We start from the raw sequence: 26,330 nt of genomic DNA on the forward strand, positions 1-26,330 counted from the left end.
CTGCCAAGTGAACACCAGGAAATTTGGTGCTCTTAACGATCTCTACGGAGCAGTCGTCGATGTTCAGCGGAGAGTGATCATTCTGTGTCCTCCTGAAGTCCACAACCATCTCTTTTGTTCACATTCAGAGACAGGTTGTTGGCTCTGCACCAGTCTGATAGCCGCTGCACCTCCTTTCTGTATGCTGACTCATCGTTCTTGCTGATGTGACCCACCACGGTCGTGTCATCGGCAAACTTGATGATGTGGTTCGAGCTGTGTGTTGCAGCACAGTTGTGGGTCAGCAGAGTGAACAGCAGTGGACTGAACACACAGCCCTGGGGGGCCCCCGTGCTCAGTGTGATGGTGTTGGAGATGCTGCTTCCAACCCGGACTGACTGAGGTCTCCCAGTCAGGAAGTCTAGGATCCATTTGCAGAGGGAGGTGTTCAGGCCCAGTAGGCCCAGCTTTCCAATCAGTTTCTGAGGAATGATTGTGTTGAATGCTGAACTGAAGTCTATGAACAGCATTCGAACGTACGTGTCTTTTTTGTCCAGGTGGGTTAGGGCCAGGTAGAGATGGCAATGGCATCATCTGTTGAACGGTTGGGACGGTACACGAACTGCAGGGGGTCCAGTGAGGGGGACAGCAGGGTCTTGATGTGCCTCATGATGAGCCTCTCGAAACACTTCATAATGATGGATTTGAGTGCAACGGGACAGTAGTCGTTGAGGCAGGACACTGAAGACTTCTTTGGCACGGGGACAATGGTGGTGGCCTTGAAGCACGTAGGAACAACGGCGCTGCTCAGGGAGATGTTGAAGATGTCAGTGAGAATCTCAGCTAGCTGGTCTGCACATCCTCTAAGCACTCTGCCAGGAATATTGTCTGGTCCAGCAGCCTTCCGTGGGTTGACCCTGCACAGGGTTCTCCTCACATCGTCCACGGTAAGACATAGCACCTGGTCGTTTGGAGGAGGGGTGGTCTTCCTCGCTGCCACGTCATTTTCCGCCTCAAAACGAGTGTAGAAGTTATTCAACGTATCTGGGAGGGAGGCATCACCAGCACAGGCAGGTGGTGTTGTCTTGTAATTGGTGATGTCCTGAATGCCCTTCCACATGTGCCGCGTGTCGCCGCTGTCCTGGAAGTGGCTGTGGATTCGCTGGGGGTGTGCACGCTTTGCCTCCCTGATGGCCCGGGACAGTTTGGTCCTCGCTGTTGTTAGGGCTGCCTTGTCGCCTGCTCTGAAGGCGGAGTCACGGGTCCTCAGCAGCGCACGCACCTCCGCGGTCATCCATGGCTTCTGGTGAGCGCGTGTATTGATGGTCTTGGCTGCAGTGACATCATCAATGCACTTGCTGATGTAGCTAGTCACTGATGTCGTTTTCTCCTCTAAGTTGGTAGAGTCGCCATCGGTTGCAGCCTCCCTGAACATGTGCCAGTCAGTGTGCTCAAAGCAGTCTTGAAGAGCAGAGATGGCTCCCGCTGGCCAGGTGATTCTGTAGTGTACTCTGGCTCCAGACCATTAAGAAGTTTATAAGCAAGTCAAATTACAGAGATTAGGGGTCCCAGAACACATCCCTGTGGAACACTACTAGTTCCTGATACCCACGCAGAATAGGCTCCATCTACTACCACCCTCTCCCTTCTGTGGGCAAGCCAGTTCTGAACTCATGCAGCCAAATTTCCATGGGTCCCATGTCTCAGACTTTATGGATGAGCCTACAATGTGGAACCTTGTCAAATGCTTTACCAAAATCCATATACACCACTCTACTTTTGTCAATTCGCTTTGTCACTTCCTCAAAAAACTCAACCAGGCTTGTGAGGCACAATCTGCCCCTCACGAAGCCATGCTGATTATTCCTAATCAGATTATGCTTCTCCTTAAGCTCGCAAATCCTTTCCGTTAGTTTGCCCACCTCTGATGCAAGGCTTGTCTATTATTCCTGAGATTCTTCATTTTGCCTTTCTTGAACAACGGAGCAACACTTGTCATCTTCCAGTCCTCTCTTACCATTCCTGTGGCCATTGAGGGGACACAGATCATTTGTCAAAGCCAGTCAATTTCTTCTCCTCTTCCCATAGTTATATCCCTTCTCAACCCTGGAAATGGAAAGGGAAATGAAAATTCAGTAAGATTCTGAACAATTACAATTGACAGTGATACCTGCATCTGATTACCAACTCGACTTTCTGTATGATGCACTAGTTTACGGTGACTGAACAGCAATGGATGCCAATCATAACCTTGTCGTCCAATCATTGTTGGTAATCATGTGCAGGAAATGTGATGGGGAAACGACACTCACCTCAACAGAAAATACTCAGAGTCAGAGTTCCCAACCTAGGATCTGTGGACCCCTCGGTTAGTGATAGGGGTCCATGGCATAAAAAACGTTGGGAACCCCTGGCCTAGAACATTTTCTAATGTCCCAAGAACTTGGCATGAAGAGCTCAAAATATTCCACATTGTTAAAGTGCAAAGTGCTTTATATAAGCAATTTTCACAATGAAGTCAGGCACAATTCTTTCATTCTAATGAGACATTTAGTCTAAAATGAATATCTAATTCAGAAATGATAAGTAGAATTTTAAAATATATTTAAAAGAATTTACATTATTTTGTTGAAAAATATTTGGAAACATTACAGACCCAGGTGAGCATTGTGCATGTTCCATTATTTTCTGCTGTGGAATAACATACAGAAATCCCTCAGCCTCTTGCCTGAGTATCAGTATCAATGGTAATTGTTCACAATCTCATTTTCCTTTCCATTCATCAGTCCCTCTGGCATTCTGTCCTTAAATGTATCTATTCCCAATTCCAGACGCTTCCTTCTTGCCTGTCACCAACCTACTTTCCCCAGATGTCAGCTCTTAACTATTTCTTTGGACGTATAATCATCAATACTTACAGGAGCACACTTTAAACTAATTTGTTAATAAAGATCTTGAGTATGATCTTTACTTCTCTGTAAGCGAAGTAGTCCCATTGGGAGAGCACCTGCAGTTCCAATGTTTTGAGAATTCTACTTCACTTCAGGATATTAAGAACCCTATCAGCTTTTGAAAATAGATTCATTCTTTCAAATAAAAGGTGAAAGCATCTGACCTTTAGTTTTAAGGTTTGAATGTAAATTTGATTTAATGTAGAAGTTTTGATTCTGCTGTGTTAGATCCGCTGTCAGGGCTAATTAACAGTCACGGTGCAAATGCATTATCACAGGCAACCGAACCCACAAGAGGGAATTGCAATAATTCCATGAGCTCTGTTATTCATTTTGGGGTAAAAAAAAATATAATTTTTGCACAGCCTGCAGCCAACAGAGATGCTTGAATTGATATAAAACCTCCAAATACTAGCCGGTTTGTAAAGATAGCATTTAATCAACTGTTGCTGTAATGCAAGGAGCAAAACTGCAGTGTTTTTCTTGTGAAGCCTCACAAGACACAAATATTAGAGATAGGATCGCAACAGTGAATATGTGCTCTGCATGTATAACTGATAAAATCCTGCATAAATTGCTCAGTCATAACTTCTGCACTGTAGAGAATACTGAAAATAAAAACATGGATAGAAACACATAAATTTGATAGGTGAATGTATATAACATTTAAACTATAATATAGTTGCATTATATAATGCTTGAGTGTTTGATGGCTTGGGGCCTGTACTCATTTTTCTAAACTAATTCAGAAATTTCTAATATTTGAATTATTTTAGCAGAATGGGGGTTGGGGATGGGATGGAATCTTATTGAGTATTGAAAGGCCTAGATAGAGTGGACATGGAGAGTGGGAGAGTATAGGGGCCAGAGGGCACAGCCTTGGAGTACAAAAATAATCCCTTTTGAGCAGAGATGAGGGATTTCCTTAGCCAGAGGGAGGTGAATCTGTGGAATTCATTGCCACATATGACTGTGGAGACCAATTCATTGGGAATATTTAAAGCAGAAGTTGGTCATTTCTTCAGTAGTCAAGGTGTCAAAGGTTAAAGGGAGAAGGCAAGAGAATGGTGTTGAGAGGGATGATAGATCATCCATGTTCAATGAGCCAAATGGTCTAATTCGCCTACTGTGAGCAATGGTCTTATGGTTCAAAATATTTTAAAGGACTATCATTTGCTCTTCAATACATCAGAATAAAGTCTTTAGTTTCAGCGTTTGATATTAGTTTCTTCATTACCAGAGAAGCATCTTTAAATTAATTGAGAAGTATTGAATGTTATGATAGTGATGAATATTTCTTGAACATCGAAGTTTCCTTTCTAGAGTGTAAAGCCTTTCATGCATCTAATGACATTGATAATAATATTGAATCTCAGTTGTGTCTGATGATTATTGTCAGAAATCACTAATTGCAAAGGGAATGTGCAATACATAAAATGTATTATAATGTAATTATGTGTTCCATAATAAGCTCTGGACCATGTGCCTCATGATGACAGCCAAAGAAATGAAAATGAGCTGAGCAGATAAAAAGAATTCCACCTCTCTGATATACTGTATCTGATGCAGAATTTCAACCTAAAATGTTAACAATTCCTTTCCTCCCATAGTTGCTCCTTGACCTGTTGAGTTCTCCTAGCAGATTGTTGCTCCATATTCCAGCATCTCCTGTCTCTTGTGTGTGTCTCTCTGATATATCTTGTTTACATCAGATCCCCTGCAATAATTTCCATTATTAGTTACTTGTAATGGACTCTCCTTGTTTTCTATGTTGCTGCTGCCGTGCTGCACTGTTTGCAGGTATAATGAGAAGTTTACATGTGACAGTCGGCATTGTACAGGTGGAGACATCCGGACAGAATATGAACTTAATATTGGGGTGGATTACTATCTACACTCAGTAACTGTTTTATTAGGTACACCTGTACACCTGAATATTAATGCAGTATCAATTCAGCCAATCATGTGGCAGCAACTCAATGCATAAAAGCATGCAGACATGGTCAAGAGGTTCAGCTGTTGTTCAGACCAAACATCAGAATGGGAAGAAATACAATCTAAGTGACTTTGACCATGGAATGATAGTTGGTGCCAGATGGGGTGGTTTGAGTATCTCAGAAATTGCCGACCTCCTGGTATTTTCATGCACAACAGTCTCTGGAGTTTACGGAGAATGGTGCAAAAAACCCCCAGTAAAACAACTAGGGAGCGGCAGTTCAGTGGGTGAAAACAGTGTTAATGAGAGAGATCAGAGGAGAAAGGCCAAACTGATTCAAGCTAACAAGAAGGCAACAGTAACTCAAATAATCAAGTGTTACAACAGTGGTGTGCAGAAGAGCATCTCTGAATGCAAAACATATCGAACCTTAAAGTAGATAGATTACATCAGCAGAATGCCACAAACACACACTCAATGGCCACTTTATTAGGTACAGGAGGTAAATGTTTCTTGGTTTCATTTTCCTCCCTCAAGAAACTGCTTGATCTTCCTCAGCGTGAGATCAACTAGTTGCAAATTGTCTTTAAGAAAATGAGCATCAAATGTTTCTATGACCATCCTTTTACGTTCATTTTAGATCCTCCAAGTCAAGTCAGTATCAGAAACAGAATTGTGTCAGAAATGGGACCCCCATTGCTCGTGCTGGAGAATGACAATTTTTCTGTCTTTGATTCAGATGCTTCGATTTTTTTTTTTTAAGAACATTTTCTGGTTATGCACAGCAGGTTAAGAAAATGAATCCCTTAACGTCTGAAGTTTCAGTATTCTATATTTCTTAACTGTTTCCTACCCTGTAAGAGGGATGGACAGCTTGGACCTGTTAACACAACCATTGTGTTATGAAGACTTCCTAACTTGGATTTGTTTTTTTTTCCAATTTCATATCTAATTTTCTTTTATTACTTTCCTTTGCATTGCCTCTCATTTGTTATCCCATTACTGGCAGGCAGTTTGAAAGGAATCATTTTTTAAATTTTATTTTTGATTTTAATTTTTAATTTTTAATTTAGAGAGACAGTGCTGAACAAGCCCTTCCTGCCCAGCAACTCACTTGTTTAGCACAAGCCTAATCACAGGACAATTTACAATGAGCTACTAACCGGTGCATCTTTGGGGGGGGGGGGGAAGATCTGGAGCGTCCGGAGGAAACCCACGTGGTCACGGAGAGAACATGCAACCTCTTTAAAGACAGCGCCGGAAGTGAACTCCGGAATGCCCCAAGATGTAATTGCACCACGCTAACCACTACGCCACCGTGGCGCCTTAAGGGGTGGTAGGGCACATTTTCTGCAGAAACCAATTAAAGCTGCTCTCTTGCTGCCAGTGATCCCAACCCCAATCAAGATTGTATAAGACAGCACCAACCAGCCTGGACCTGTGGGATTCATAGATAACACCTTGAATCTGCTTGCTGTGTTTTGTTCAAACTTCATCAGAAAGCTAATTTATCATTGGTGAACTGTACCTAAGAATAAAGGGCAACCAAACCAGTTACATGATCCAGTTGTAAGTAGATATTTATAGATATTACTGAACTGATTTTCAGAATACTATAGATCTTCATTTCTGAAATCAGTGTTAAGTAGGCATTTAAATTGAATTACATCTATCACCTAATCCTAGTATGCTGTCAGATTTTTAACTGGATAATCTTGCTGGTTTTGCTACCAACATATTCAAGACCCTGATATCGGTGGCATTATCAAATGGATTTACAGGGTAAGAGGACTTGGCACATTTCCCAGAGCTGGCTTTGACATGCAGTCTATTTAGCGTTCACATATTCAGGGACCTGTGTAAAGAAATTGGATTCATTGAATAGGGTCTGCCTTGTGACACAGTCAAATGATTCAGTTATACTAATATCATTTTGCAGAAATCAGATAAACTTTTCAAAATGTTTTCTGCATTACACTGACTATATGTGACTAGAATTATTCCCTCTAAATTAATTTACTTTAAACCTTTTAATACCAAATCAGATTTCCAATGGATTAAATGGACTGTGGAACACAGCATTTAAGCCACGTTTAACATATTATGTTACATTAGGAATACTGGTAGGCTTTCTGTGTTTCTCTTTTATATCTATATCTATATACACACACACACACACACACACACACACACACACACACACACACACACACACACACACACACACACACACACACACACACACACACACATCATAGAGTCATACTAAAGGAAATCACAAGTAACATGGGATTATTTATGGAACATCCCTGGTGAGAGAAGTCTGAGGAAAGTTCCAGGAATTTCTGGAGAAGTAATGAAGTATGTTGATTGATTCCTAAAAAGTAATTAACCAATCTTTTTTTCTGAAATACATCAATTAGTTAAATAAGGGAATTATCTTAATGAAAATTTGTGATCAAGTACCACTATTGTGTGATAGTGCCATTTGCCTGTTTAAAAATCTGCATTTTGCATGTACTTTGTCCATGTTAACATCATTTAATTTTGCTAGCAATTGCTTACAAATACTTATTAAATTCTACTTGCAGTTTTTCTGCAGTAGTACATGAGTGCTCACTCGTCTGCTGAAGAGATGGATTGTGACCTAGCTGACATACAGTGATATGCTTCCATTATCGGGTCCTGAGTCACAAGCAGACCCACATCATTGCACATCGTAGGCTTTTTGTATTGGCAAGGGTCAGAGCATGCCTTGCACGGAGAGTTACACAGGTTACAGGACGCTCAGCCATGCTGGAAGATATACTGATGAATCAAAGCTGAGGTAACGGATGCAGAAAGCAAAATATCAGTTGATAAATGGGGTGCCTATAATTCATTTCTTCTTGCTAATAAATAATGACATTTTCTGCTTTTTTATGATTTACTAGAGAAAGTTATGTTAGAATGCAATTTCTGTGAGTGAACAGGGGAAAAGTTGTTGCATAGTACTAAATAGAAACCTAATTTCAAGGCATCCAACAGATTGACCGAAGTGAATTAAACATGGATATCCCCAGGCTAATCTCCCAATAGTTCCTTATCAATTAAAAGTAACTTTATGCACAATGCACAAGATCTAGAGTTATTTTAAGTAGGGTTATCTTATCCAAAACACTGGGCCATTGTCTCACATCATTGTGATGACCATGTCCCTTGATCCCCAAGTAGTGACCTTGTTGTTAGCTGATAGATAGATGTCAGTGGTCCTTTTGCCTCCCAAATGGACAATGGGATAGAAATAAAGTCAGTAGTGTAACAAGAAAATGAAAATACTTCTATTTTAAAATGTTTATTTAATTTTCATGTAAGACTAACATTGCAGGAAAATATAACTCCTGGCATTTAAATAACTTTATTTTATAGTAATTTTGGTCTGTCATGATAGTTGCTCAGATCAGGAAATTAACAAGCAGAGTTGACATCAGGGGTTTTCCTTGGTGCTCTAACTTGAAGAAAGGTTGGTCTCTTTTCAAGTTGTCCATTCTTCCTGAATATCTGATATTCTTTATAGTCCTATATGGAGACCTAGGGCCCTATTTCATGCATGAGTCCTATTTCCAGGAGAGGTTCTGAAATGTAAGAGTACTTAGAGTCATTTTTGAAAACTAAACTCTCTTGCATTTGATGCTGCCGGAGGATTGTGCTTGGAGTCCTGGGTCTTGGGCAAGGTTTAATTGATGCGGTTTGTTGATGGTGCTCTGTAGTACATGTCATGATGTGCTCCCAGTTCCTGGCCGCTCTTTGTTTTTGCCTCTCTTGCAATTTTGATTGGGGGTGACCTGCTGCTAACTAATAACCCAGAACTAGATTGAAATGAACTGAGCTGAACTGAATATGCTGGGACTCTATTGATTTTGTGTTTTATGTTCTGTGTTTGCTGCTTTCTTGCAATTTGCGCAATTCTTTTGCATATTTGGGGCGGAGGGTTGGGGTTTTTCTTTGGATGGGATCCAGGGTTTTCTTTGTTTCATGCCTGTCTGTGGTAAGACATATCCCAGGGTTGTATACTGCATCCATACTTTGATAATAAATATACTTTGAACCTCTTGAATCTTCAAGGGAGACAGTTATGGAATATTCAGCCAATGAGTGTAAATATTATAAGAATCGGAAATGTATGCCACAAAGCTCCCCATTTGCTCATGACATAGTGAGCCATCACTCGGTGACAAAAGACTAAATATATTTCATACTTTTGAAGACTGTTCCATAATGCTAACGCTATTGCCATTGACTTGTGTCCTCACAAACTATAATTGCTGCTCTCTTAAGTGTGATTAAGGTAGACATTTAGATACCTCCAGATTTCACAATTCAGATTGCTGTTGCTTTTCCAGTCCATTGGGGTTGTTTATGGTCTATGCTTTTCTTGATGGAAGGAATCCAAATCTGAATCAATTTTTAAGCAGATAAGACTCTTATAGTCAAAACAAGGAGACGTGTGTTCTGTGCAAGATTAATTTCTTTGGCATTTAGCAATATGTAAAGTTGTTTCTCTTAATACATCATCTGTGAGGATTATGTCAAACTATTCAGCAGTTACTAGAGAGGTTAAGAAATCAAAACAGATTGTAACTTTTATCAAATAGTTTCTCCAAATTAAGTGAAAACTGTTTTATTTTGGTTTAAGATTGTATAGAAAATGCACCATCGTGTTCTGATTGTGAAATCCTTTATGATTAGAGTTGTAGTCAGTTAATAGCTTTATAAATAGGCTTTCCTAAGCTGAATGTGTGCAATGAAGAAGTGTATGAAATTCCATAGCCATGCTTAGACTGCTAGTGATATTTTTTTTCCGGTAATTTTAAAATGAATACCTCTTTGAAAAGTGCAGAGAAATTTTTAAATACTTTCGTTCCAGTATTTCCCAAGACTCGGACATGTCAAAAACATATGAATTAGTGAAGCTTCTCCATTATTACATCTATCACAAAAGAGAGATATATCCAAATAAAAATGTAATAGCTTATCCTTGGTCATGTGGGCCCTATGGACCACTTTAAATTGTAAGGGGGAGTGGCGAGCACATAACGATGAAGCGTTAACCAATTTAAAAATTCCATTCCAAATTTCCTCAGAAACTGAAGCCTAACCCTTTGACCGCTTTATTTGGTATTGTCGGAGAAAAAGATATTATTCTGGAGACATCTGATTTGCACATTTTGGCTTTTATTTCTCTTACAGCTAGGAGGACGCTCTTGCTTAAATGGAAGGATGTTGTTCTCGCACTCAATGGTTACGTGACGTTATGTCATGTTTAAATTTAGAAAAAATCCATTGTTCAATTTCTGAATCTAGCCAAGACTTTCACACATTGTGGGGACAATTTTTGAACTATTTTCAAAATCTTTGATTTGTTGTTAAAGTACAGATGATGGCTAATAACATATTTCACTATATGATAAGGATTTTTTTCCTCCTTTCTTTCTTTACCAAGCAGCTTCGATCTTGGTAGTGGGTTTAGATTTTTTCTGTATAAAAATAAAATTATCATATTTCAATATTATGATTTAATTTAATTTACATGAATATAGAGTAATGAGGTTGCAAGTGTGATTCCAATATGTATTGGTATTATTTTATCTTTTTTTGACTTATAATATATACTACTTGTACTCTATTCTTTATGTAGAAATTAATAATAAAAATATTGAAAAAGAAAATGAATACCTCTTTATAGCAAATGGTAACATTGCTTATATTCGATTTGACCAAACAGCAAATAAATTTGAAATAATATTTTGGGTGGGAAGAATGGGTGAAACATTTGGAAGAACTTTATTGTTTGTTTTAATAGGCCGATGGTGTAATCCAGAGGGACCATTTGCAAAAAACAGTTTGTAGAGTGGGTAGTGACCGCAATGAATTTTCCTGGACACATACAAGTCCTGTAATGATGATAGACTGCAACCAGTGACATTTTCTGCTGACCTGACAGTTCACAGTCGCTCTTGTACATTGTGAAAAAGTGGCTGACATGAAGAACCGTGGCTGATGTGAGAAACTTTGTGATGTAGAATTGCACCAGTATGTTTTGGGGGATGATGGAATTTTGCCTACTGCCACAATAATCACATCCTTTGCTGAGCCTTTCTTTTTGTTCATGAAGGAGATGTTCATACAGGAACCGTGGTGTACAAAGGCTGTTGAAAACCTAGTCAAAAGAAAAGCTTACGAAAGGTTCAAAAAAACTAGGTAATGATAGAGATCCAGAGGATTATGAGGTTAACAGGAAAGAGTTTAAGAATGAAATTAGGAGAGCCAGAAGGGGCCATGAGAAGGCCTTGGTGAGCAGGATTAAGGAAAAACCCAAGGCATTCTACAAGTATGTGAAGAGCAAGAGGATAAGATGTGAGAGCATAGGACCAGTCCAGTGTGACAATGGAAAAGTGAGTATGGAACTGGAGGAGATAGCAGAGATACTTAATGAATACTTTGCTTCAACATTCACTACAGAAAAGGACCTTGGCAATTGTAGCGATAACTTATAGCAGATTGAAAAGCTTGAGCATAGAGGCATTAAGAAAGAGGATGTGCTGGAGCTTTTGGAAAGCATCAAGTTGGGTAAGTCTCTGGGACCAGACAGGATGTACACCAGGTTGCTGTGGGAGGTAAGGGAGGAGATTGCTGAGCCTCCGGCAATGATCTTTGCATCATCAATGGGGACGGGAGGGGTTCCGGGGAACTGGAGGGTTGCAGATGTAGTTCCCTTATTCAAGAAAGGGAGTAGAGATAGCCCAGGAAATTATAGACCAGTGAATCTTGCTTCGGTGGTTGGTAAGTTGATGGAAAAGATCCTGAGAGGCAGGATTTATGAACATTTGGAGAGGCATAATATGATTAGGAATAGTCAGCATGGCTTTGTCAAAAGCAGGTCGTGCCTTACGAGCCTGATTGAATTTTTTGAGGACGTGACTAAACACATTGATGAAGGTAGAGCAGTAGATGTAGTGTATATGGATTTCAGCAAGGCATTTGATAAGGTACCCCATGCAAGGCTTATAGAGAAAGTAAGGAGGCATGGGATCCAAGGGGACTTTGCTTTGTGGATCCAGAACTGGCTTGCCCACAGAAGGCAAAGTGTGGTTGTAGATGGGTCATATTCTGCATGGAGGTTGGTGACCAGTGGTGTGCCTCAGGGATCTGTTCTGGGACCCCTTCTCTTCGTGATTTTTATAAATGACTAGGATGAGTAAGTGGAGGGATGGGTTAGTAAATTTGCTGATGACACAAAGGTTGGGGTTGTTGTGGATAGTGTGGAGGACTGTCAGAGGGTACAGTGGGTCATTGATAGGATGTAAAACTGGGCTGAGAAGTGGCAGATGGAGTTCAACCCAGGTAAGTGTGAGGTGGTTCATTTTGGTAGGTTAAATATGACGGCAGAATATAGTATTAATTGTAAGACTCTTGGCAGTGTGGAGGATCAGAGGGATCTTGGGGTCCGAGTCCATAGGACACTCAAAGCTGCTGTGCAGGTTGATTGTGTAGCTAAGAAGGCATACGGTGCGTTTACCTTCATCAACCGTGGGATAGAGTTTAAGAGCCGAGAGGTAATGTTACAGCTGTTTTGGACCCTGGTCAGACCGTACTTCGAGTGCTGTGCTCAGTTCTGGTCACCTCACTACAGGAAGGACGTGGAAACCATAGAAAGGGTGTAAAGGAGCTTTACAAGGATGTTGTCTGGATTGGGGAGCATGCCTTATGAGAATAAGTTGAGTGAACTTGGCCTTTTTTCCCTGGAGCATCGGAGGATGAGAGGTGACCCAATAGAGGTGTACAAGATGATGAGAGGCGTTGATCTTGTGGAGATTTATGGGCTTTTTCCCAGGGCTGAAATGGCTAACATGAGAGGGCACAGTTTTAAGGTGCTTGCAAGAAGCTACAGAGGAGATGTCAGGGGTAAGTTTCTTTTAACGCAGAAAGTGGTTAGTGCATGGAATGGGCTGCCGGCGACAGTGGTGCAGGCGGGTACAATAGGGTCTTTTAAGAGACTCCTGGATAGGTGTGTGGAGCTTAGAAAAATAGAGGGCTATGGGTAATTCTAGGTAATTTCTAAAGTAGGTACATGTTTGGCACAGCATTGTGGGCCGAAGGGCCTGTATTGTGCTGTGGGTTTTCTATGTTTCCAGGTGGTTCTCCTATAAGATCTTGCAAAATAGTGATGCCAAGGAACCCAAATGTTGAACCGGTGCTAATTGTAGAGTTGTTGATGGTGAGTGTGTGGAGAAGAAGATACACTTCTTCTGGTGTGTCACTATGCATCTTCATGGTTTTGAGGATGTTCAGCTCCAGGTTATTGTGATTGCACCAGGAAACTAGCTTTACTTCCTAGTCATACTTGATTTCATTGCTTCTGGTGAATAGTCCAATGACAGTGGTGTTACCCACAAACTTAATCCGTTTAACTGATGGATCAGTGGAGATGTAATTATTCCTGCACCTTTTCCAATTATTTTGTTTGGTACTAGAACTGACTTGTATACTTCTAATGTGCATGTGGAATTGAACTCCTCAAGGATTTAATTAGGCATCCTCTTTTGTATAAAACTGGATATTTGTTTCTTTTGCTTGAATTGCTGTATGCTTCAGTTTTTCTGAACCAATAAGCTGGTGAAATAAGACTTGATGAGATGTCATTTATGCCTTTTATTCTTGGGTGACTGTGACCATAGCACACATACCTTCTGTTCTTTTCAACTAATTCATAGTTTTTGTAATGGTTGGTCACGCAATCTTCTCCATCACTTCTTAGTGACAGTGCACCTGAATGGGACTGACTTTTCCCAGTTCAAATCTTATTTATTCAGTCAATCCTAGAGAATCGTCTCCTCTTGTCTGTGCACCATTGCCCAACAGCACTCTTTCTCAATCAATCAAAAAGCGTTGCAGTCGCTGTTGTTAATGTAGCTAAGGAATAACATAACCCATCCTAGAACTAGTCCCTGTTATTCGGAATAAAATAATTATTACATAAAATGGCTTCATAGCTTCCAAACGAAATAGAACCATAGAACATTACAGCACAGAAACAGGCCCTTTCGCCCTTCTTGGCTGTGCCGAATCATTTTTCTGACTCGTCCCACTGGCCTGCACCTGGACCATATTCCTCCATACACCTCTCATCCACGTACCTGTCCAAGTTTTTCTTAAATGTTAAAAGTGAGCCTGCATTTAGCACTTCATCTGGCAGCTCATTCCACACTCCCACCACTCTGTGTGAAGAAGCCCCCTCTAATGTTCCCTTTAAACTTTTCCCCCTTCTGCACACAATGCTCCAAATACGAGAATATCAATATTAATACGAGAATTCAAGGTTGAAGACCCTAGCCTTGCTAGTCCTTCAGGATAAAAGGTTATACTAGCACCTCCATCATCCCACAAGCGGCATAACCATTCGGCCAGCGATTCCCCAGACCTTCGTTTAAAACAGGCAGCCATCTCAGATAGCTCAAATAACTTGCTGCCTTCTTAGTCTAGTTTTGAATTAATGTATTTGCAGCAAAATTCGCTTTCAGATGAAATGTCACACTGGTACAGACGCATTTGGTGCTTTAATGAGACTGTCATTAAGTACTGCTGTTACATTAACCTTAGAGATGTTTCCTTTTACGTGAACACATGCTGTGCTCCTGTTTACTTCTAATAACATTCATAAGCATCCATTCTTTCATACTGATTCAACTTTGCATCAGAAAATGTAACTCTGAGGAGGCAAAAACTTAGAAATATGTAAGAATTTTTACTTTATCCATGTCAGTTAGAGGGATAGGACAACAGTAGGTTCTTCTCACTCCTTATACACATTCAGAGAAGAAATTTATGAGGGCCAGCAGCATTGGCTGAATTTTGCTGTCTCTGATTCAGTTTTTCCATGATAAGATGTGCAGTCAGTTTGACTTTGATGACATGAGTCTTTAACTAGCTTTTTGCGCAATCCAAGCAATTTCGCTATCATTGTCAAATGAATTTATTTGAGATCAATGCAATCAATTATTAGCCATGATATTGTTTCTTTGCTGTTCTTAAATTCTAGGCAGTGGATTAGCATGGCAAACTAAATGGTTAGTTCAAAGTTCGAAGTAAATTTGTTACCAAAGTACATGTATGTCACTATACAACCCTGAAGATTCATTATTGCAAGAATTCACAGTAAGTAAAGTAACACAATAGATTCAATTGAAAGACTGCATCCAACAGCATAGACAAACAATCAATATGCAAAAGACAACAAAATCAGAATCAGATTTAATATCACCAGCATATTTTGTGAAATTTGTTAACTTCGCAGCAGCAACGTAATACATGATAATATAGAAAAATATATATTAAAATAGTTAAATGAGTAGTGAGGTAGTGTTCATGGGTTCAGTGGTCATTCAGAAACCTGATGGCAGTGGGGAAGAAGCTGTTCCAGAATTGCTGAGTGTGTGTCTTCAGGCTCCTGTACCTCCTTCCTGACGGTAACAATGAGAATAGGGCATGCCCTGGGTGGTGGGTATTGTTTATGAGGGACACTCTGCTTTTCTGAGGCACCACTCCCTGAAGTTGTCTTGGATACTACAGAGGCTCGTGCCTATGATGGAGCTGACTAATTTTACAACTCTCTGCTGCTGGCTTCAATCCTATGCAGTAGACCCCACCTCTCTTCCCCAAGCTAGATGGTGATGCAGCCTGTTAGAATGGTCTCCACGGTGCATCTGTAGAAATTTTGAGTGTTTTAGCTAGCATAACAAGTCGTCTCAAACTTCTGATGAAATATAGCCACTGTCTTGTCTTCCTTATAGCTGTATTGTGGTATGTTGGGACCAGGTTAGGTCATCATTGATATTAACACCCAGGAACTTGAAATTATTCACTCTCTCCACTTCTGATCCCTCTATGAGGACTGGTGTGTCATCTTACCCTTTCTGAAGCTGCTGTCAGCTCTTTGGTCTTACCGACATTGAGTGCAAGGTTGTTGCTGTGACACCACTCCACTTGTTGGTATATCTCACTCCTGTACGCCCTCTCGTCTCCATCTGAGATTCTGCCCACAATTGTTGTATCATCAGCAAATTTATAGATGGCATTTGAGCTGTGCCTAGCCACACAGTCATGTGTGTAGAGAGAGTAGAGTGGTGGGCTAAGCACACACCCCTGAGGTGCCCCAGTGTTGACTGTCAGCAGGTGGAGATGTTATTTCCAATCTACACAGATTGGGGTCTTCCAGTTAGGAAGTTGAGGATCCAGTTGGAGAGGATGGCACAGAGGCCCAGGTTCTGGAGCTTTTTGATTAGGACTGTAGGAATGATGGTGTTAAATGCTGAGGTGTAGTCAATAGACAGCATCCCGACAAAGGTATTAGTATTGTCCAGGTGATCCAAGGCCACATGGAGAGCCAATGAGATCCACTGTAGACCTACTGTAGTGATAGGCAAATGGCAGTGGGTCCAGACCCTTGCTGAGGCAGGAGTTGATTCTAACCTCTTAAAACACTTCATCACCGTAGATGTGTGTGCTACTGGATGATTGTCATTAAGGCAGCTCACCCTGCTCTTGGGCACTGGTATAATTGTTGCCCTTTTGAAGCAGGCGGGAACTTCTGACCGTAGCAATAACAGATTGAAAATGTCTTTGAACACTCCAGTAAGATGGTTGGCACAGGTTTTCAGAGCCTTGCCAGGCCTTGCTTCACCCTTCTGAAAGACGGCCTGAGTCAGCCTCCAAGACACAGATCACAGAGTCACTGGGTGCTGCAGGGATTTGCACAGCTGTAATTTTTTTTTCTCCATTCAAAAAGAGCATGAAAAGCATTCAACTCATCTGGGAGTGAAGCATCGCTGCCTTTAATGATGTTGGGTTTCGTTTTGTAGGAAGTAATATCGTGCAAATCCTTCCGGAGTTGATGTGCGTCTGATGTCAACCCCAACCTCACTCAGAATTGTTCCTTAGCTCTTGAAGTAGCACTCCACAAGTCATACCTTGTTTTCTTCTACAAACCTGGGTCACCAGGCTTGAATGCCACAGATCTAGCCCTCAGCAGGCGTAGACCTCCTAGTTCATCCACAGCTTTTGATTTGGGTATGTACACTAAGTTCTCATAGGCACACATTCATCCATGTAAGTTTTAATGAAGTCGGTGATACCTGTGGGGCCAGACTGAAAGATGAATCCCTGAATTCAGTCCAGTACACCAATTCAAAGTAGCTCTGTTAGTGCTCCTGCACCTCCCTTGTCCATACCTTCTTGGTCCTCACAACTGGTGCTGCAGTCTTCAGTCTCTGCCTATACTCAGGTGATGAGACTTTCCAAAGATAGCAGGGTAAGCCCTCTTGGTGGTGTAGCAGTGGTCCAGTGTGTTGGTTCCTCTGGTACTACAAGTGATTAGTTGGTAATAACAAACTGCAAATACAAAATGAAAGAAAGAATAATAATAAATAAGTAATAAATATTGAGAACATGAGATGGAGAGCCCCTGAAAGTGGGCCCACAGGTTGCAGAAACAGTTCGGTGATGGGGCGAGTGACACTGAGTGAAGTTATCCCCGCTGGTTCAAGAGCCTGATAGTTGAGGGGTAACTGTCCCCGAGTTGGTCCTGAGGCTCCTAAATCTCTCTCTCTCCGGATGGCAGCAGTGAGATGAGAGAATGGCCTGGGATGGTAGAGGCCCCTGATGGTAGATTCTGCAAATTCTGTAGGATGGCTGCCTTAAATCAATCTCATTATCTGCACAGTGGCGTGTCCCAGTCATGAGGGGTCTGGCTGGTTTGAGCATCGTCTCAGAAGAGGCAGGAGAGAGCCACAGAGGATGGGAGAAATTCCAAATGTTGCCCCACCTACTGAGAATATCATACTTTTTGACTAGACAACTGCATCTTTGTAATCAAACAAGACCACATCAAAATTAGCCATCAATTTGTAATTAATGACATGAGTTCAGACTTTGCAACTGAAACAAAATTCAAGCTTTGAGATCGATGAGGTAAATCCTGATGTTCCCTTCTCCCTTCCCACATTCCACATAAATCTACCATCGTATCAATCTTGTGACCTTTCTGAGTCCCTGAAACTTCCCCTGGCCTGTGAATTGTTGTCATAACCTCTCAAAAGTGTCATGCAATCTCTTTGAAACTGCTGGGATGATTCTCTTATCCCTTTGGGGTCTTTACAAACCTTTCCACAGACCCCCCCCTCCGTTTGTCCTAAGATTACGCATAGGCTAGCCAGAGTGAAGACGGTTGGGGAAACTCGTGTGACCACACTGTCACGGCTGAGATTGACAAGCCTGAATGTGACTATCCTCCACTATCAGCACAGTGGCACAGCCACTGTCTCGTCTCCAGCAATCTGGGTTCAATCTGACTGTGAGGAGATACCATGATCTCTTGGGCTTCCTGTGGGCGTACTGGATTCTCCCCTCAAGTCAAGGTTAGGTAATTAGCCTCTATAGATGGTGTGTAGATCAGTGGTGGACTCTTGGAGAGTTGATGGAAATGCAGGGCAAATGCAATGGGTTCAGATAGGGTTAGTGTAAGTGCTTGGGCTCGGTAGCAGGTGCACTTTTTTTTTGCCGGGGGGAGGGGGATCGTTGCCTTGCTGCTGCATAAGCGCGGGAGGGGGGGAGCTTGGGGGGGGGGACTTTGGGGTTCTTGCGTTTAACTGTAGTTTATTCTTTGGGGCACTTCTCTGCTTAGGTGGCTGTTTCGCGAAGAGAAAGCATTTCAGGATGTGTACTGTGTACATTTCTCTGACATTAAATTGAACCTTTGATTGTCAGTGTGCAGTCTGTGAGCCTGTTTCATTGCTGCATCACTCTTATTACCTTCTTATCTGAAGACCAAAATCATTGAGATAGGGGCAAGGTTGTTTTCTCCATGTTTAAATGCGACATTTTCTGAGTAAATTGATTCTTTTTGCTGTGCAATGGACCACTTTCAAACCTTCCCACGGCCAACCTCTCCAGCTCGACGTTCCACCTCTGAAACACTTGTGCTCTAAGCAGCCTTCTTGACTGCCAGCACCAAACAGCCTGTTGGAGGAACTCGGCGGGGAGAAAGGAATTGTCAGTGTTTCAAGTCAAAACACTGCATCAGGGCAGCAGATAGCCTTCCTGATGACTGCCAATTGCTGCCTGCAGTCATCCAGGACGGCTACCTGCTGAAGGCTTTCAAGGCTGACAGGCTAGCGTCCTTTCAGTTTCAACACCTACTGGGCAGGGAAAGGAATGAGATGCGTTCTAGAAATATTTCTGTTCCATTTAGTGAGATCAACACATTCCCAGGTTTCAAGTTCAGATAGTGCTCATAGATACTAGAGAAATTAGCAAAAATGATTACTGAGTACGCATTAACAGTATTTGTATAGACAAACATTGTTTTCATAAAATGATGGCACAGCAAATGATCCTTTATTCCTTTTGTGTTTTCAAACACTCTATAGTTCATGGTATACCTCCAGGCTTTATACTTGCCAATACTAATTTGTATTCCACAACAGTTGATAAATGGCATATGAACCCCTTTGGACGTAAATTGGGCTCATTTATTTGAAGTGACAGATGTGGGTTTTTTTTTGGATTAACAGCTACTAAATTATTTATGATGAAAACACTTTCAAAAATGTGCCCATGGGCTGTTCTCAACTGAAATCCACTCTTGCCATTGGAGAATTTTATTGGAAATGGATACCACCAAAGCCACCATGCTGGATATTAAGACCTTCTGGGCCAATTCTAACTCTTTAGGAAAATTGGTATATTTCACAGGAAGAAAGATAGAAATACAGTATATCTATACATGTCTGAATGGCTCGGGCATCTTTAATTAAAAGATGAAAGTCAGATTAAGAGTACTCATGTTTAGATGTAAAGCTATTCACATGTTTTAAAGCTATGGTATAAGAAAAATGTATTCTTGGTTTGTCTTGAATTACTTCTTCATAACGTTCTTCAGATGATCCTGGAGCTCTAACTTTTGATGTGTTTGCTGGGGGTCCCTTCTTAGTTCAATGGCACAACTACTTGTACTTCCGTCATGCTTTGAGAGATTTGAGGGGTAGGTATTCATGTGTTAACCTCAGAGGCACGGCTATGCCTGCTGTACCAGGAGATGCAATCCTGCCAATGGAATTTAAAGATTAGCCAAGGCCTTCCACCTGAAGAGCACTTGATCATTGGATTTACCTCACTTCAGAAGGTAAGAGGATGAAATAGCAATAGTTAAAGAGAGTGTGCCAGTAGGATTGGAAGAAGGTGAAGTGTTGTTAGTGTGAAGTGAATGGAAAGTTCAGGAAGTCGGTGGCCTGATGTCTGTGAATCCCAGATGGGGACAGGAGGTTGGAGACCAGATGTCTGTGAATCCAGACTAGGGACTGGAGGTTAAAGGTCTAATGTCTGTGAGTCCACAAGTCCAGGGCAAGAAACCCGGAGGGTGTCCTGTGCTGGGGTTGGAGGGTGAGAGGGTGGGAACACTTTGTCCTGCTGAACATACCACGTTGGTGCCAGAATGTGTGGTGATACTTGCAGGATCCCCTTAGCACATCCTTGGTTGTTAACACAAGTGATGCATTTCACTCTGTTTCAATGTACACATGATAAATTGATCTGAATCTGAAGGATATGATGGTGAGTGTTCATGATATCACAGCACAAGTCTCCTCACCTCTTTTTACTCCGTACAGATTTTGGCTAATTAATTGTCTTCCACTTCTCTCTTTTTAATATAAACTGACTGGGGGGGGGGGGGAGACAAAACATTTGAGAATGAACAGGAGAATGCAGAGACCTACTGGAATTCTTTTGTGGCTGTAGCTGCTGTACTAGAATCATTGTCGATGCTGAATGCCAGCACCCTAGACCTTGATGTCCAAATTGACTTGGTAGCATGCCTGGGAGAACAGAACATTCTCTCTTTTCATTTTCCTAACTGCAGAACATTCTACACTCAACGGTCATATGAGAAAACAGGTTTTACCCACTCTGGCAAGAAAAATAAAGAAGCAAGTTATCTAAATGTTGAGAGATTATAGAGCTATGAGATGCAGAGGGATCTGGGAGTCATATTGCATGATTCACATTAATCTAATATACAAGTAATTAGGAATGTAAATAAAATGTCTTCGTTTATTGCTGGGGAATTTAATACAAAAGTAGAGGAGGGTATGATTCAGTTGCACAGTTCGTGGCATTGATGTGACGTCTGGAGAACTGTGTGCAGTATGGTCTCCTCACTTAAGGAAGGCTTTGGAGGCAGGTCAGGGATGGTTAAGTAGAGTGAAACCTGGAAATGGTAGGTTGTCTCATGGGGAAAATTTGTACAGGTTAGGCCTATATCAATTAGATTCAGAAGATTTTCCAGGGACTTGATTGCAAGATACTGAGAAGTCCTCACAGGAAGAATGTGGAAAGCAAGTTTTCTCTTTCATGGGAATCAATAACTACTAAGTCACCAGGACAATACAAATACGTATGTCAGGCTGCTGTTCATTGACTATAGCTCAGTGTTTAACACAATCATTCCCACGGTATTGATTGATGAGCTGCAGAACCTGGGTCTCTATACCTCCCTCTGCAATTGGATCTTCAACTTCCTAACAGGAGGACCACAATCTGTGCAGATTGGTAATAATATCTTTTCATTGACGATCTACACTGGGGCACCCTCAGGGATGTGTACTCAGCCCATTGCTCTACTCTCTCTATACCCTTGACTCTGTGGTTAGGCATAGCTCAAATGCCATCTATAAATTTGCTGATGATACAACCATTGTTGGTAGAATCTCAGATGGTGACGACAGGGCATACAGGAGCAAGATATACCAACCAGTGGAGTGGTGTTGTAGCAACAACCTTGCATGCAATGTCATTGAGACCAAAGATCTGATTGCGGACTTGAGGAAGGGTAAGGCAAGGGAACACGAACCAATCCTCAAAGTGGGATCAGAAGTGAAAAATTTCAAGTTGCTGGGTGTCAAGATCTCTTAGGATCTAACCTGGTCCCAACATATCATGGTAGCTAGACAGTGACTATATTTCATTAGGAGTTTGAGGAGATTTAGTTTGTCACTGAACACACTCAAACTTCTACAGATGTACTGTGGAGAGCATTCTGAAAGGCTGCATCACTGTCTGGTATGGAAGGTGAGCTATTACACAGGTTCGAAAGAAGCTACAGGGAGTAGTAAAATTGGTCAGCTCCATCCTTGGGTACTCGCCTCCATAGTATCCAAGACATCTTTAAGGAGGCGTGCCTCAGAAAGGTGGCGTCCATTATTAAGGACACATGTCCTTTTCTCACTATTACCATCAGGGAAGAGAAACCTGAAGGCACACACTCAGCGATTCAGGAACAGCTTCTGTCTGCCCCTCTGCCATCCGATTCCTAAATGGACATTGAACCCTCACTTCTTTATATTATTTCTGTTGTTGCACTATCTTTAATTTATCTATTTAAATACAGAAATATACTTTTTACTACTTTTTCTATATAATCATGCATTGCATTACACTGCCGCTGCTAAGCTAACAAATTCCATGACATATGCCAATGATATTGAGCATGATTCTGATCAGGGGCCCACCATTCAAAATGGGGATGAGGTAAATCATTTACTCTCTGGAAGTTGTGAATCTTTGAAGTACTCTTCCTTTGAAGGTGGTGAAAGCAGACCCTCTGAATATTCTTAGGGAAGAGATCGTCAGATTCTTGATAAGCTAAAGGGTCAAAGGTTAGGATAGATGGGTGTGGGGTTAGTAATCAGATCAACTAACTTTTAATAAAGGGTAGAACATGCTTAATAAATGGTAGAAATGGCTAACATGAGAGGGCACAGTTTATGGCTAAAATGAGAGGGCGCAGTTTTAAGGTGCTTGGAAGTAGGTACAGAGGAGATATTGGATAAGATATTTACGCAGAGAGTGCTGAGTGCGTGGAATGGGCTGCCAGTGACAGTGGTGGAGACGGACAACAACAGGGTCTTTTAAGAGACTCCTGGATAGGTGAATGGCGCTTAGAAAAACAGAGGGCGATGGGTAACCCAAGGTAATTTCTAAAGTAAGTACATGTTTGGCACAGTATTGTGGGCCGAAGGGCCTGTATTGTGCTGTAGGTTTTCTATGCTTAAAGGTGCAAGCAACCTACTCTTGTGTTTGTTATGTATTTACATGCAGTAATACATCTTTAATTGGAATGTGCTGCTTTCTGCATTCCTATTGACAGCAAGCAAATTCATGTGATTGTCTGCTTTTTTTATCTAACAGTTTCATATTCAGAATGTAAATATTGAGCTGTCTCATAACCAAGCATCTCATGATACGTAATTGCTGTACTTCTGAACATTCTGAAACTATTAAACACTTTAATTTTCATTTAGCAAAACACTTTTCTAAAACCAGTGCAATAAATTTAGCTTTAATGGGAAAGTGCATCAAGATCTCATTTCGAAATAGGTAGGATGTAAGCCAGGATGCTAACTCACAATGTTTACAATAAACACAAGCATTTTTTTTTTACATAGCATTTAGATGTAAATGGCAGTGTCATCTGGTTTAAAAGAAGACCGAGTTCAGCCCTGACAGATTTGCCTCAGGGTAGCCCAGGAGGTTCACCACATGCCACCCGTCAGCAGAAATGTACATCCAGCCAAATTTGCAAAGCTCAGTAGGGCAAAAGTCTGAATTTTAATATGACATCTGAATATGTTGAGATATTTGTACCACAACCTTTACATAATAATTTCGGAGTGTAACCCGATCAGAAGCCTGATACTTCACTCCTGTTACCTGTTGTACACAGTCCGGCAACTGAGCGCATGAAATGAATGCAAAAAGCATTATATGTTATGATAAATGGCTTTTGTGATAAGTCCTCACGTTGTCTCACTTGATTATTTTTCTTTTTTTTCTTGTCCTTTGGAACAGCAGGAAACTCTGAAATAACAGAAGTAATTTTCTAAACCCTCCAGAAAATGATTCTTCCTCTGTACTGGAAAAAAGCACCATAGTTAATAAAAATCAGATTGAAATAATAAGTTGAAACATAAGTCACTTAAAAATAGAACATGCAATGCATTTTAACATTATGTTCGAAACAGCATACCTTGTAATTGTAAATTATAATGAGTCATTTCCTACAGTAAGGGATGAGCAAAATATTGCTTTCTTGTTGCCTTTTGAAATTTCCCAATGAGTCGCATCACATTCTAGCATCAGCTGAGTTCATTGATGTGCAATTATGACTCAAAGCTAAGTTGTGATGTAAAGAAAAAAGACAAGAAAAATCCTAATGACATTTCTGTTGTGGCTTATCCATTTACATATCGAACCTCATGTTTGTTGACCTTTGCTGCAATTATTAGCTCTTAATCTGTTCCTCCTCGCGCAAATGTGATAGCATGTGTTATTTTGCTGTGAGGTAATTCAAATGTCAGCAGGAAAACTAAGCCTACTTGGATGTAGGATATAATGTAAAATTCATCATCCTGATTCATAGTTAATGAAAATTGTGAATTAGCCCTTATTATTTTATCTGCATCGTAATGGTGCCGTTTGAGTGGCATTTAAGCAGCTGCTCACTCATATCCAGTTCTAATAACGTCCTGCAAAAAGTTCCTCACAGTTGATTCACTGGAAACAGAAATGGCATTTGGGTGAGCATTATGTTTGCAGGGGATAAAAACACAGCTTAGTGGGCACTTGAAAGAGAATGGCACATTTTGATCACTGACACAGAGACACGTATTTGACTGTTTCAGCCTATACATTTAGGCATAGGTACAGTATTTAATAACAATGGAGGCTTTATATAATGGCCAGATCATACTCAGTTTTACCCGGTGGTTCTGTAGAAAACTGCTAGTTATACACCACACACTTCTCAGTTTGTCTCCGTCACTTGTGCCTGGGCATTGACGCATGTATGTCAGAGAAAGACTGGAGGACAGATGCAACTGTATCTTGCCTCTTACTCTGGATGCACTGATGAGTTCCTCAGCTTTATTCCTGGGATAGCTGGAATGAAAATTGTGACTCCATGTATTTGAATAGAACCAGAAATGCTGAGCAAAGAAATAATTTTCTTCTTTTTAATTTGGGTCTGAGAGTCATGTTGCTACACAACACAGAAATGGGAATATTGGCCCAACTCGTCCATGCTGATTAAGTCACCTAACTGAGCTGGTCTCTTGTGTTTGTCCTTATCCCTCTAAACCTTTCCTATCCATTTATAAGTTCTAAATTCTAGCATTTTAACAAACTTTTAATTATTTTTTTCCAAGGAGAATACTTTTAAATTAACCAAGTTTGTTGGAACAGGCTCTTGATAGTTCGAAGGCCTTTGATAGCAGCAAGCTGTCAAAAGACGTGCAGAATTTTCAGGAGGCTGGCCTCAAGATAAAGATATGTTTGGGATATAGAGCTTTTTCCTTCCATTAATTGTTTAGCTACCTGTTGTCATTTGTGATGTGATGGAACTGCAGACCTTTTGGTTGTGGGAACAGTTGTATTACTTATTCAAAGCTGCTCCACTCCCCCTTCCCCAGCCCCTCAGCTAGCTCTCCTTTTGTTAGTTACATCACTCGGTGCTCCAATATTCCATTCCACAGTCATACCTCTTGGCCTGATGACAGAAGAGTGGATGTGTGCTGAGGCTTTGGATTCGTGGGGAAATTCGAGTCTGGCGCTGGCCACCTGGCACAGCTAGCTTTGAGTAGTTCAAGATGTTCTGAAACTATCCATTTAATATGGCGATTGAACCACGCAGGGTGATCTGATGAGAGAGCTGTCTCATTATCAAGTGGGACACAGTACTGTGGCAGATGAAAGATACTTGTTGAGTATGCGTGTTCAGCGTGTTACATGGAGTGGAGGAGCTGACTAAATTCGAATGGTGCTAGAGTAACTTCTGGAGCCTGTCGTCAAATGCGCAGAATGTGTCAGCAAAAATCATTTTGCCTGATAGCAACATTTGTCTGTTTGCTGTTTTACTCACAAGCATAACTGAATTCTAGTTTGATGGGGTGAGCTGAACTCCAAGTAAGAATGGGTGTTTATCGCTGTTTAGCAGACACTTCAGGATTAGAAATAATAAAAGAATCGTTTTCACTGTGAGGCATTTACTGAGTTAATCTAGTGGAATGTTCTTTGATCTTTAGCATTTGGTGGTCTTCTAACAGCAAAAGAGATGGGGAAACGGCAGTGATGGTAAAACTGTATACAAAACTATTCATAATTAAGATGCATCCCCAAGTAGATTTGGGAAAGAATTTATTCCAGAACTTTCCAGCCACTCACTCTTCTTCAGGATCAAAGCTTGAGGTTATTTTTCCTCAGCTAACCTTTCAGCTGATTTCTCAGTTCAGAGTAGTTGGATCTGCAAATCCTGCCCACATATTGTGCTATCATAAAATTTTCTTTCTGCCTTCTGCATTATGTTCAGCAAAGTCGAG

General features: G+C 41.1%; 2 protein-coding genes across 3 annotated transcripts in view; one reads left to right on the forward strand and one right to left on the reverse strand.

The window, feature by feature from the left end:
• The window catches only part of LOC134336815 (double C2-like domain-containing protein beta), a 300,546-nt gene that overhangs the window by 242,930 nt on the left and 31,286 nt on the right, over positions 1-26,330 (forward strand). The gene's annotated exons all lie outside the window — the stretch shown is intronic.
• The window catches only part of LOC134336819 (uncharacterized), a 61,631-nt gene continuing 58,660 nt past the window's right edge, over positions 23,360-26,330 (reverse strand). The window contains exon 2 of one of the 2 annotated variants that reach the window (XM_063031319.1): positions 23,360-23,869. In XM_063031319.1, the coding sequence (XP_062887389.1) occupies positions 23,772-23,869 (98 nt within the window). In that variant the 3' untranslated portion in view covers positions 23,360-23,771. The remainder of the gene's footprint in view (positions 23,870-26,330) is intronic. The other variant, XM_063031318.1, reaches the window with a different exon arrangement.

This window comes from Mobula hypostoma, chromosome 23 (genome assembly GCF_963921235.1).
Source record: "Mobula hypostoma chromosome 23, sMobHyp1.1, whole genome shotgun sequence".
Classification (NCBI taxonomy): Eukaryota; Metazoa; Chordata; class Chondrichthyes; order Myliobatiformes; family Myliobatidae; genus Mobula; species Mobula hypostoma.